At 43.4% G+C, this 13,366-nt stretch overlaps 1 protein-coding gene and 1 pseudogene across 1 annotated transcript; one reads left to right on the forward strand and one right to left on the reverse strand.

The window, feature by feature from the left end:
• On the forward strand, nucleotides 1-10,596 carry rpf2 (ribosome production factor 2 homolog). The gene is made up of 10 exons (XM_085247426.1): nucleotides 1-160; nucleotides 1,085-1,217; nucleotides 2,922-2,959; nucleotides 3,964-4,003; nucleotides 4,085-4,166; nucleotides 4,447-4,523; nucleotides 5,631-5,730; nucleotides 9,440-9,542; nucleotides 9,622-9,766; nucleotides 10,285-10,596. The coding sequence occupies exons 1-10, from the start codon at nucleotides 138-140 to the stop codon at nucleotides 10,468-10,470; spliced, it is 927 nt and encodes a 308-aa protein (XP_085103552.1). The 5' UTR covers nucleotides 1-137; the 3' UTR covers nucleotides 10,471-10,596.
• A 1,043-nt stretch (nucleotides 10,597-11,639) lies between these two features.
• On the reverse strand, nucleotides 11,640-13,000 carry LOC146558634 (uncharacterized; annotated as a pseudogene).
• Between the last annotated feature and the right edge of the window lie 366 nt (nucleotides 13,001-13,366).

Genomic DNA, 13,366 nt, shown 5'->3' on the forward strand with positions numbered 1-13,366 from the left:
GACCACTTGATGGCAGTATTTTGAGTTGGGTTTCTTTTGTTAAATATGATCGAAGAAGAAAATCGTCGCTCTTGTCGTTTTCACGTGTTTCTTAATTAGTGTGGTCGTTAGCGATTAGGAATAAAAATACATATACAATGACGCAGTTGGATTCTGTAATGTAAGTGTGGACTCTCGCTTTGGGGGGCCTGGGAAGTGTTGCTATGTATCGTTTTATGAATGTGCTGTTTATGGCAAAGCTTCTAACCTTTAGCTGTCGGCTAACTGCAACTAGCTCCGTCGTGGAATCGGCATGCCTCTGTGGCATCTCCCTGTGCCATGCCTCTGTGGCATCTCCCTGTGCCATGCCTCTGTGGCATCTCATTGTCCGATCTTCAGATGCCACAAAGGATTTGGAGACACCCCATATTTCTACATAAGCGCATAATCAAATCGATTTCCCTATCTCTCAGCCTCATGTTCGTCTTTAATGTGCTGTGAGATTAGTGGTGTTATGCCTAAAATTCAGGGTCTAACGGTCTGAGTTACACTCGATTTGAGTATTTTATGTTTAAGGCAATCATATTAATATAATTAATAACAAACTCATTTAAATGTCTTGTTTTTGTATCCAGTCTCTCTGCTGAAACTAAACTTTTTAAGGTTACCATCTTACTTTCAGTGCATTATGTTTTGGTACATACTGGCATTGCATACAAGTTTGGTTAATATTTCTTCAGCGCTGTGCACATAAAGTCTCTATTCTAAACATAGCATTATTCTTAGGCATCTATTAATGTATTGGCAGATGTATTGATTCACATCAGGGCTGCTCTCTGAAACAATGCTCTAAGTTTTAAGATAGTTTGTTGTCAAGCTAGAAGACATTCAGACAGTGAAGTTATTTTATGAAGATGATTTCCCCGTGTCTCTGAAAGAAAGAGGAAGATCGGAAACAAGATGAACAGAAACAATATCTGTATTGGCTAATTGACGTACATTTTTAGGTCATCAACCAATCAGAAATACCGGTTTGATTTTCTGATAGTTTGCCTTGTGTGCAGTTTGTCATCTTTCTTATATTCCCTTGTGTTTTCTTCCTCAGAAAACCGAAGACAAAGCGCTCAAAACGCTTCTTGGAGAGCAGAGCACCCAAATTGACTGAAGATGTGAAGAGTGCCATGATTATGAAAGGAGGGAACACAAGTCAGACCATCACGCAGGCCCTGAAGGACATAGTAAGTCACAGAGGAGCTGTGTAAGGATGGAGTTTGGCATATTTGTCACACTGACATGTTTCAGATCATCAAACAGATTTTAGTATTAGACAAAAGCTGTCCAACCCTACCTGGCTCTATGTGGAAAAAGCCCCACCCACAATTCTTAAACTTTGGGGTGTTTTCACACCTGTAAATGATGAGTTCTTACACTTGGATCTATTCCTAATGATCTGGTTTGTTTTTGCACCAAATGCCTTACTACAAACCACATGAGACTGTTCAGTCGGCTTATTGGCCAGATGTGTCTGTGGCAGCAGGAAGAAGGTGCTATGTTCTAGACTATTGGAGAACACAATACTGCTAGGGGCTAGCCCGTACAGACCTTTGCACATCTATAGTTCCTCTACAGGAGGTTTTTTTAATTTATTTTTTTATATTTTTTTTAGCTCAGACTTGTAACATACACCTGGTAGTTGGTTCAGATCGAGGTCGGATCATGTTCACACTGTAAACGAACCACTCTGGAGTTCGCTTGGAACAATAACAAGTCCAAATCTGCAAAAAACAAACTGCACTGAGGGGGGAAATGAACAAGAGTTTGATCGAAATAGCCTAAATAGCACAGGTGTGAAAATACTATTAAATTAACTATGATTAACCAAGTTCTTTGGAAAGCTGAGTTTAATTTCAGATAACCACACCCAGGCCTGATCACAGCCAGAACAAGACTTTTAGAGTCTATCTGAAAAAGTGAAGCAGGCTAAAAAAATCTCAAGAAGTAAGATATTGTGCCACGATCTAAAGACAATCAAGAACACAGATTGACGCCTATCAGCTTGAGGCTGGACGTTAGGGTTGGGTGACTGGCCGAATATATTGACTCTCGACATAAGGCTAAGCCCATCGTTGATCGTTTTTACAATTTATTTATTTATTTGAGTAAGTTAAATGGTGGATCTAATAGAAGCAGTCAACAGGAAAAATTAACCCATCTGGAGCACAGTCTGAGTCAAAATCCCTGAAATGAATCTGTCAATGCATTTCGGGCAGTTTGTCCAAGGTTTGTTCATTCTGCGCTCCAGATGGGTTGAGCGCGTTAAAAATTTTAATCGTGTTAATAGTGATGACCGCATTAACGCTGACAGCCCTAATTTCTTGGGGGGGAAATTAGTTGGAGTTCTTCTGTGTTGTAAACGTGCAAATCAGTCCGTGCATGATTACATTGCTTTGCCCATCAAAAAATCTGCACATGTGCAAATATATTGCCCATCATTGATTATTGGACTGACGATTGTCGGGTATAAACTTTTGCATATCGCCCAAGCCTACTGGACGTGTAAAATCCATGTGAATATTTGGTGTGTTAAAAATATTTTACTCATCTGTTCTTAAAGCAGCTGTTCACGCCGACGGTCTAATTTGATTTGATTTGATTTTATTGATTACCATTCAAATATCTCAGTGAAGACAGAACAAAGATCTACCACAAAGCAAGAAAGCATGAGACAAGGCTAATCAAAAGGTATTGGCTGAAGCATTTGCTTATTACGCCAACCCTTTTAACATTTCACTGGATGAATCTGTGGCATTCATTTTTTCCAAACTGAGATCAATTTTTTAGATTTTTTCCATCTCACAGTGCGTTTTGAGGTTTGTTTGTTTTGTTTTTTTAATGTGTAATTTTTCTGTATATTCATGCAAGTACATTTGTTTCCTTCACAGTATTCCCTGAAGAAACCCAATGCTGTGCTGTACAAAAAGTAAGTGACATATCCACTTTGTTCCTATAATAAATGCTCGGGTTTTATTTGATGGAACAGGTTTATCAGTTCATCTGCTTAGTGTGGGTCTTTTCTAGATATTTGAGCTGGAAAAACTTTGAATTGTCTATTTGGTCGCTTCAGATGATGACTGGGAGGTAAAGAATTACACTGGTAGTTGTATTTACATCCACGTGTTGAACTTGATGTCACATCAGAAGGCGCGAGCTGCCTTGTTGGTGTCGTTTGTCATGAACCGTATCCTGGCAGAATGTGATGATGCAGTCACAGTTTGAAGACGCGTGTACGGTCATGCTGGTTTTTCCCAGTATTTTGAAGATATTCCAGTATAGACGCTTGGCGATTGTCAGATTATATGGAGGGAAACGTTGAAGCAGTTTGAAAAGATGAGACCTCCTGAAAAAAAAAAACGTTGGAAAAAAGGTCTTTAAAAGTAAAACACAACACCAGTGTCTTTGCTTCTGAGTTTGTCTGCTTCTACTTCTTCTTCTTCTTATGTCAGTGCCAGTGTGGCAGTTATGTGGTGAGTGGTGACACCTAGTGTCCAAAAGAGTACTGCAGCAACTACCTATACCTTAACGGGGAGTTTAAGCAGAAGTGGCTGTGTGATCACGTTACTGTGGCTGTGGAGCAGCCTAAAACGGAAGACCAAGCCTGCCTTTTTCATATTTTATTCAGCTGGTGTATGTTTCTCTTGTTGGTACTTCTCTAAATCCTTGATTTCAGACCATTTCTGTTCTACTCTTGGCTCTGGGAGAGAATGAATTTCTCTCATATGGTTGTCTCAGGCACACAGCAGCTCCAGACATCCACTAAAACCTAATATTTTTAAACAGAAAACCAATTAGGATAAAAGCTGGCATAAAGGGAGCTAAAAGGGCTTGTTTCAGACAGTGGGTGATCATACAAAGCTACTGGTCTAAGAGTGAAGTCCCCTACAGTGTCTGTTTTCTGTCTTGATGGTGTCTGTGTACGCTTTTTAGAAAGAACATCACTCGGCCGTTTGAGGACTCAACATCACTGGTGAGTGCAGAGGGGCGATGGTCCTTTTCAGAGTTTTCACCAGTGTTGCTTTTCTTGTTAATAATCTAACATTTATTTTAGGAGTTCTTTTCCAAGAAGACAGACTGCTCCCTGTTCCTGTTCGGCTCCCACAATAAGAAACGGCCCAACAACTTCATATTTGGTAAATTTAAACTTTCTCTCTATCAGTTATATCACTTAATATATATACAGCAGCTATAACATCTGTTTTCAGGTTTTTACAAGATACTGGACTGTCAGTGTCTCGTCTCACGTTACACGTTGTGTTTTATGTTTAGCAGACTATCAGCATAATGCTAGTGAATACTGGTCTGCAGGTTTTCAGTAAAAAACATTTCAGTGTAGAAGATGCTCTGCAAAGAAAAGGTTTTCAGATTTTGAATTGACCCAATCAAATAAATTGTTCGCTTGTTTGTTTGCAGGTCGTCTATTTGACTTCCATGTACTTGATATGATTGAACTTGGAATTGAGAAGTACGTCTCCCTGAGTGAAATTAAGGTAATGGTTTCAGTCATACTGTGTCTGGCTAGGGAGTCATTTTGACTCATGGTCACAGTCATTTCATCACCTTGTTATTTTCCTCATAATGTAAACTAGAGACCAAAACCTACCTCTGCGTGTAAAGCTAAACCATACAGCTATCACACATACATAAAGACGCGGGTGCGGCCGTGAGCATAGTGACCATTACAGCAGGGATATTGAAAAACTATTGCAAAACTCTAGAGATGCACGACTGGCCGACACAACACATGATGTAATATTAAAATCGTCTTGCGACAACCACAACACAGGCGACAGCAGAATGGCACCGTAAGGTGTACTTAGTTTTTCCATACTGCTTCTGCAATTTGTTTCACATTTTGTTACATAAACAGTGACACAGTGTAATATTCATGGATTGTTGTTTACCTACCAAGCCTGGACCAGATCATTGATATTATTTCCTGATACGTAAAACCTTAGAGGTTCTACTTTCTTTCTATCATAATTGTACATTCACCAAACCAATGAGGAGCCTTGAGTTCAAACACTCTGAAACAACATAAGGGAACAAACTGTCGTGTTCTTGAGACTACACCTATCGCTGCTTCACTCCAATAGTTTCCATCATTTGTAAATCTCTTGTGTTACCATAACCACTCTACAAGCACCCGAGTGAACCTGGTCAAAGTACAAATCACAGTCCATCCATCCATTCGCTTCCGCTTATCCTTTTCAGGGTCGCGGGGGGCGCTGGAGCCTATCCCAGCTGTCATAGGGCGAGAGGCGGGGTACGCCCTGGACAGGTCGCCAGTCTGTCGCAGGGCCAACACACAGGGACAGACAACCATTCGCACTCACATTCACACCTAGTGGCTATTTAGATTATCCAATTAACCTATCCCCACAAGCTGCATGTCTTTGGACGGTGGGAGGAAGCCGGAGTACCCAGAGGGAACCCACGCAAACACGGGGAGAACATGCAAACTCCACACAGAAAGACCCCGGCCTGATGTTGGAATTGAACTCAGGACCTTCTTGCTGTGCGGCAACAGTGCTAACCACCGTGCCGCCCACACAAATCACAGTCTCCTAAAATAAAGTCTTTGCTTTCTGTTCTAGGCCAGTAAATGTCCTGAAGGAACCAAACCAATGCTCGTGTTTGCAGGGGACGCTTTTGATACAGATAATGAGCACAGTCGTCTGAAGAGTCTGCTAATAGGTACTCACACAGCACACTAAAAGTGTTAACCGGTCTGATTCTGATATTGTGTTTTTTTTGTTTTGTTTTTTTATGTGCTTTGTGATGAATGAATTATGAAAACTCAATAAATATATATATATGTGTGTATATATATATATATATATATATATATATATATATATATATATATATATATATATATATATATATGTGTGTGTGTGTATATATATATATGTGTGTGTATATATATATATGTGTGTGTGTGTATATATATATATATATATGTGTGTGTATATGTATATATGTATATGTGTGTATATATATAAAAAAAAACACCCAGCACGCCCCTGCGGGCGGTTTATCCTTCAAGCTCGGGTCCTCTACCAGAGGCCTGGGAGCTTGAGGGTCCTGCGCAGTATCTTAGCTGTTCCCAGGATTGCGCTCTTCTGGACAGAGATCTCCGATGTTTTTCCCGGGATCTGCTGGAGCCACTCGCCTAGCTTGGGAGTCACCGCACCTAGTGCTCCGATTACCACGGGGACCACCGTTACCTTCACCCTCCACATCCTCTCGAGCTCTTCTCTGAGCCCTTGGTATTTCTCCAGCTTCTCGTGTTCCTTCTTCCTGATATTGCTGTCATTGGGAACCGCTACATCGATCACTACGGCTGTCTTCTTCTGTTTGTCTACCACCACTATGTCCGGTTGGTTAGCCACCACCATTTTGTCCGTCTGTATCTGGAAGTCCCACAGGATCTTAGCTCGGTCATTCTCCACCACCCTTGGGGGCATCTCCCATTTTGACCTCGGGACTTCTAGGTTATACTCGGCACAGATGTTCCTGTACACTATGCCGGCCACTTGGTTATGGCGTTCCATGTATGCCTTGCCTGCTAGCATCTTGCACCCTGCTGTTATGTGCTGGATAGTCTCTGGGGCATCTTTACACAGCCTGCACCTGGGGTCTTGCCTGGTGTGATAGACCCCAGCCTCTATGGATCTTGTACTCAGAGCTTGTTCTTGTGCTGCCATGATTAGTGCCTCTGTGCTGTCTTTCAGTCCAGCTTTGTCCAGCCACTGGTAGGATTTCTGGATATCAGCCACCTCCTCTATCTGCCGGTGGTACATACCGTGCAGGGGCCTGTCCTTCCATGATGGTTCCTCGTCTCCCTCCTCTTTCTTGGGTTTCTGCTGCCTGAGGTATTCACTGAGCACTCGGTCAGTTGGGGCCATCTTCCCAATGTATTCTTGGATGTTCCTTGTCTCATCCTGGACTGTGGTGCTGACACTCACCAGTCCCCGGCCCCCTTCCTTCCGCTTAGCGTACAGCCTCAGGGTGCTGGACTTGGGGTGAAACCCTCCATGCATGGTCAGGAGCTTTCTTGTCTTTATGTCAGTGGCTTCTATCTCCTCCTTTGGCCAGCTTATTACCCCAGCAGGGTACCTGATCACGGGCAGGGCGTATGTGTTGATGGCCCGGATCTTGTTCTTACCATTCAGCTGACTCCTCAGGACTTGCCTGACCCTCTGCAGGTACTTGGTGGTTGCAGCCTTTCTAGCGGCCTCTTCATGGTTCCCATTTGCCTGCGGGATCCCCAGGTACTTGTAACTGTCCTCTATGTCTGCAATGTTGCCTTCTGGTAGTTCAATCCCCTCAGTTCTGACTACCTTCCCTCTCTTTGTTACCATCCGACTACACTTCTCCAGTCCGAACGACATTCCAATGTCATTGCTGTATAGCCTGGTAGTGTGGATCAGTGAATCGATGTCTCGTTCACTCTTGGCATACAGCTTGATGTCATCCATGTACAGGAGGTGGCTGACAACTGCTCCGTTCCGTAGTCGGTATCCGTAGCCAGTCTTGTTAATGATCTCACTGAGGGGGTTCAGGCCTATGCAGAACAGCAGTGGGGACAGAGCATCTCCTTGGTAGATCCCGCACTTGATGGTAACTTGTGCTATGGGCTTGGAGTTGGCCTCTAGTGTTGTACGCCACATCCCCATTGAGTTCCTGATGAAGGCTCTTAGGGTCCCATTGATCTTGTACAATTCTAGGCATTCCAGTATCCAGCTGTGGGGCATTGAGTCATAGGCCTTCTTGTAATCAATCCAGGCAGTGCACAGGTTGGTCAGTCTGGTCTTGCAGTCTCGGCTGATTGTTCTGTCTACCAGTAGCTGGTGTTTTGCACCTCTGGTATTCTTGCCAATTCCTTTCTGTGTCCCGCTCATGTATTGACCCATGTGCCTGTTCATCTTAGCCGATATGATGCCTGACAGGAGCTTCCATGTAGTACTGAGGCAGGTTATTGGTCGGTAGTTGGAGGGGACCGGTCCCTTCTTGGGGTCCTTGGGGATCAGGACCGTCCGGCCTTCAGTTAGCCATTCCGGGTGTCTTTCGTTAACTAGCAGCTGGTTCATTTGTGCTGCCAGACGCTCGTGGAGTGCAGTCAGCTTCTTCAGCCAGTAGGCGTGAACCATGTCGGGCCCTGGTGCTGTCCAACTCTTCATACTGGAGACCCTTTCTTGGATATCTGCCACTGTGATGGTTACTGGACCCTGTTCAGGGAGGTCGCTGTGGTCTGCCCTCAGATCCTCTAGCCACTGAGCATTGCCGTTATGGGTTGCGTCCTTCTCCCATATGCTCTTCCAGTATTGCTCCGTCTCCAGCCTTGGTGGTGCTGTTCTCTTATTGTTCCCTTGCCACTGAGAGTACACCTTTGCTGGTTCTGTGGAGAACAGCTGGTTTATTCTCCTGCCTTCTATCTCTCTGGTGTACCTCCTCAAGCGGCTGGCCAAGGCTGTGAGTCTTTGCTTGGCAGTTTCCAAGGCCTCAGGTATGGACAACTTGCTGTATTTCTTAGGCACCTTATTTGTCGCACCTTTCTGCAACTCCGTTAGTTGGCTAACCTCCCTCCGTGCTACTTTGATCTTGCCCTCTAGCCTCCTTCTCCATGGAGGGTACTGCCCCTTGTGGCTGTTCAACTTGTAGCCAAGCATCTCACTGATCACCGCTGCCGTATTGTAGATCAGCTTGTTAGTGTCGGTAATCGTGGTTGTAGGTATTGCCCGTAGTGCTGCATTAACATCATCTAGCAGACCTTCTGAGGGTACTTCACGTAATCTTGGTAACCGGGTACGGGGGATCCAGGTTTCAAGCTTGGCCATGATCCTATTTTTCAGGTCAGTTCCTCTGGCACTCAACGATCCTTCTCCTATCGCACTTGGGGCTATGTACCCAATCTCGGGTGGGGGTGATGATATCTCCCCCCTGACCTGGCGTCCTGACTCCTCCTTGCCGTAGCATTTGTGTTGTACCTCGTCAATCTCTAGCTGTGAGAGCAGTCCCTTCTTTCGAATGTTGGAACACTGAGCTACTAGTTGTTTCGCCGTCATTGTGGATGTTGGGTATCGAAGAATCCATAGGTCCCTCATCCTATTCATGTAGCCCCTTCCGCCGGGGTTACTTGCGTAGTAGCATTCCAACAACACCCTGTTTTCGTCCCTTGCCCATATGTGTGTATGTGTGTGTGTATATATATATATATATATATATATATATATATATATATATATATATATATATATATATACACACATACACACATATACATGTATATGTATGTGTATGTATGTGTGTGTGTGTATATGTGTGTGTATATAATATTATTATTATATTTGAGGTGATGATGATGTGTAATTGATTAGTCTGTTTATTTCTTCTGTCTCAGACTTCTTCAGGGGTCCCACTGTGCCTGCAGTGCGTCTGGCAGGTTTAGAACACATTTTGCACTTCACTGCCATCGATGGAAAAATTTACATGCGCAGCTACAGGTGCTGAAACTGTAATAATTTAGCGAGAAAATTTGAATGCCGACATCCAGAACTGAGATAATGATGGGTGTAATTTCAGGTCTCTGTTGAAGAAGTCTGGCTGCCGGACGCCGCGGATCGAGTTGGAAGAGATTGGACCGTCATTTGACTTTGTCCTAAGGAGAACGCATCTGGCTTCAGATGACTTGTACAAGTTGGCTCATAAGCAGCCCAAAGCCCTGAAGGTAAATATGAATGGACATGTTCCTGACTGTCTTAACATCTCATTCTGACAATCCTGTGATGAAACAGAAATCATGCATGTCCAACCCTGAAGCTAGTCCTGGCGAGGTGCTCGAGGGCGAGCATCGGGTGGCCGGGCCTTAGCCTATGTGGATATGACTGTTTGCTAGCTTCCTTGACTTCTCAGTGGATTTGTCCTTTGGGCATGTTGACTCGTTCGTTTTCTACTCTATTCATTTCCATTTCCATATGAGCAAAGCCCCTTTCAGCCTTATTATTCAATCTTTGAAGCTCCTTGTTTCACCAATGAAATGGTGTCCTGGTTTAAAATATACAGAGATGCTGCTTTTCTGTTCTCGTATGAATGATTCCAAATATTCAGTGTTTGTCCTGAAGATGGCGCCAGAGGAAAGACCACATGGTTGCCAAAATCCTGCACAGATACTAAATACTCTGTGCAGCCAGTGTTCAAACATGCTAAACTTTGTTTTAACTCGTCTTCTCTTTTACACTACTTCAGCCCAAGAAGAAGAAGAACATTTCCCATGATGCCTTTGGCACCAAGTTTGGCCGTGTGCACATGCAGAAACAGGATCTGTCCAAGCTGCAGACACGGAAGATGAAGGGTCTAAGGAAGAGGAGGGGCGAGGTGGTCACAAAGGAGCAGGAGGGACAGGCACCCAAGGTGGCCAAAGTAGAGAGTTGAGGCAGACTTTGTACGCCTTTTGGATACTTCTATGATTGACCGTGTGTCGCCAAACCCTTGGTAAAATGTTTTTTACCGGGGGTTTGTTTTTTGTTTTTTAAATGTGAAATAAATACTCCAATTGAATGTGTTGTTGTACCTGCCTACATTCTGTTGTATTGTTTATTACGTGCACATATCTGGGCCTTCTCTTAAGCTTAAATATTTAAGCCAGTGATGATGGAGGGTTCAGTAGATCAGTAATGTTTTGCTCTCGCAAAGCTAGTAAGGATTTCTGTTCAGACTAAGTTTGTTTCAGTTCTTCGAAAGACATGACAACATATTTATATGAAGTTTGATGATGCAGGCCTGGAGTTATTTCCCTCTAAGGGGCGATCGTGGCTCAAGAGTTGGGAGTTCGCCTTGTAATCGGAAGGTTGCTGGTTCGAGCCCCGGCTCGGACAGTCTCAGTCGTTGTGTCCTTGGGCAAGACACTTCACCTGTTGCCTACTGGTGGTGGTCAGAGGGCCCGGTGGCGCCAGTGTCCGGCAGCCTCGCTTCTGTCAAGTCTGCCCCAGGGTGGCTGTGGCTACAATGTAGCTTGCCATCACCAGTGTGTGAATGGGTGGATGACTGGATATGTAAAGCGCTTTGGGGTCCTTAGGGACTAGTAAAGCGCTATATAAATACAGGCCATTTACCAGGCCATTTAAGTGCAGTATATTTTCTCTTCCTGGGGGTTTACTTTGTAAAACTAAAGCTGATTATAGTTTCTGAAAGTGTGCTTTGGCAACATCTTGCTTGCATTTTAGTTTTGGTTCATTTCCCGCATTTCTACAAGGTGACATGTAACAGGACAGTGGGGTTCAAAATTCTGAACATTTTACTTCAGAAGTTAATACAACCCCCACCCCAACACACATGATTAGTACTCCGAAGAGTTTTTTTTATGATGTCACAGATTCTTGTCCCTCTCTCCTTTAAATTGTGCATGGGGTTGAGGTCAAGTGACAGTCAAGGACATTCTTTGGTCCTTTTTGATCTTTTTACTACTTCAAAAAGCTTTGGAGTGTGTTTGGGCTCGTTATCCTCCACAGAGACACAGATCAGATGGTGGAACATGTCTGTGGAGAATGAAGTGAAGTGTTTGCTCAGGGTGCAGGTGATATGATGCAGCTGTTTGACTCCAGAAGAGACAAACACTCCACAGTGAACATTGCCAAAGTTGTCTTGGTAATGTTCATAACACTTTGAGGCCCATGTCTGCAGTGAGGGCAGCATTTAATGTTTGACATAGTCATACAGGGTTCTATTAAAAAAAAAAAAAAAAAATTCCAACAGTTCCAGAGTGTTCAATTATTAGTGTGAATGATTGAAAAGCATTCACACTATGAATAAAGTTACGTTGAAACCAAGCACACCATTGTTTTTCTTGTGACATTATAGTTTGATGTGTCACATGGCCCTCTTCCTATTGAAAAAAACAAAAGTTGTATCCAAGATGGCCGACTTCTAAATGGCCACCATGGTCACCACCCATCTTGAGGAGTTTGCCCCCTCACATATACTAATGTGCCACAAACAGGACTTTAACATCACCAACCGTTCCCATTTTATTACGGTGTATCCATATAAATAGCCCACCCTGTATATCAACATACATTCACATAGAGCCACCATTAAAACTTTAAAACGAAGCCAAGACATTGAACTATTCAGCTTGTATTTATCGTTTTATTTTAATGAAGTTTACTTTAAGTGTTCAGATTTGTACTCCTTTTTATTTGACTACATTAAAGTAATCAAATAAAGACAGTTTTGATAGAGCTCCTGATGTCAGATGGTAGGTTGGGCTTGCCAGAGGTCGTGCGTTTTCTCAAGTCTATTTTCTGTGAGACAAGTTCTAAAGGATCTTCTCGATGGCACAGCGGATGTTGGTCAGAAACACTTCATTTCCCTTCTTGTTGAAGTGAATTCCGTCCTGTCCGAATAGGGTTTCGTCATAATATCTCAGGGAGGGATGTTCAATGATGAAGCCTCCAAAGGAATGAACTGCCTTTCTCATGATTGAGTTTACAGTTTTTTCGCCCATGTCCATCATGTACTTTGGATTTCTGTACCTCCGCACTTGGCGTTTGTTGATGCAGGAATATAGGATTGTCATACAGGGGATCCTTGCATGCAGTTCAGTCAAGTCTTTAGTCATTGCAGAGGAAAGTTCCTGGGCGGATACGAGTCCCAAGTCGTTCCCACCTGCATGAATGACCAAAATATCAGGTGGACTCTTTCTGGACATCAACTCTGCATCAAAACGAAGAAGGACGCCATCCCAGCGCATCCCTGTTTTTCCAAACCAATGAACATTGGCATCAAGTCCAAAGTTTTCTCCAAACACGTGGCGTGCTGCCCATTCTCCTCGCTTTATGTAACTTGAGCCGATGATCCATATGTTAGGTACCCTCTTCTGTCTTGCTCATTTCAGTGTGACTGCGGGGTCTCTCTTTAGAGAAACGCCGTTGCTTCTTTGCTGTGGAGAAGCTTCTTTTGTCATCAAGTCGATCCTCAACTTCAGATCGCTTTCTTTTTGATGCAAGTTTGTTGCTAGTTAAAGCAGATTGATCAACCAATGATAGTTTCATCACACTGGGTGGACTTTGCACTCCAGTGGAGAAACTGCTCCGTACTTGGCTTGTAGACACTGGCTGTTGGGTTGGATCATCTTTTAGGCTCAAAGCCTTCATCATTCTAATGATGGTCTTCATCCAAGATGAAGAGTATTTCTTTGATAACCCAAGCATGATATCACAGCAATGACTTCAGGGACTTTTAAATACCTTTTGTCAAGACGTGTGAGAATTGCAACTATAAGCTCCGAACTGAAAAACAACAATGAAAAGAGTTGAGGTTACAACCTCTA

Source organism: Mchenga conophoros, linkage group LG15 (assembly GCF_057382185.1).
Source record: "Mchenga conophoros isolate Kocher_MC1m ecotype Shallow Benthic linkage group LG15, M_conophoros_male_GT1.1, whole genome shotgun sequence".
NCBI classification, from domain to species: domain Eukaryota; kingdom Metazoa; phylum Chordata; class Actinopteri; order Cichliformes; family Cichlidae; genus Mchenga; species Mchenga conophoros.

Coding starts and splice junctions, on each gene's coding strand:
- rpf2 (XM_085247426.1), top strand. CDS start 138: ATGACGCAGTTGGATTCTGTAAT. Junction 4,167..4,446: donor GCCCAACAACTTCATATTTG/GTAAATTTAAAC, acceptor GTTTGTTTGCAG/GTCGTCTATTTGACTTCCAT. Junction 5,731..9,439: donor TCTGAAGAGTCTGCTAATAG/GTACTCACACAG, acceptor CTTCTGTCTCAG/ACTTCTTCAGGGGTCCCACT.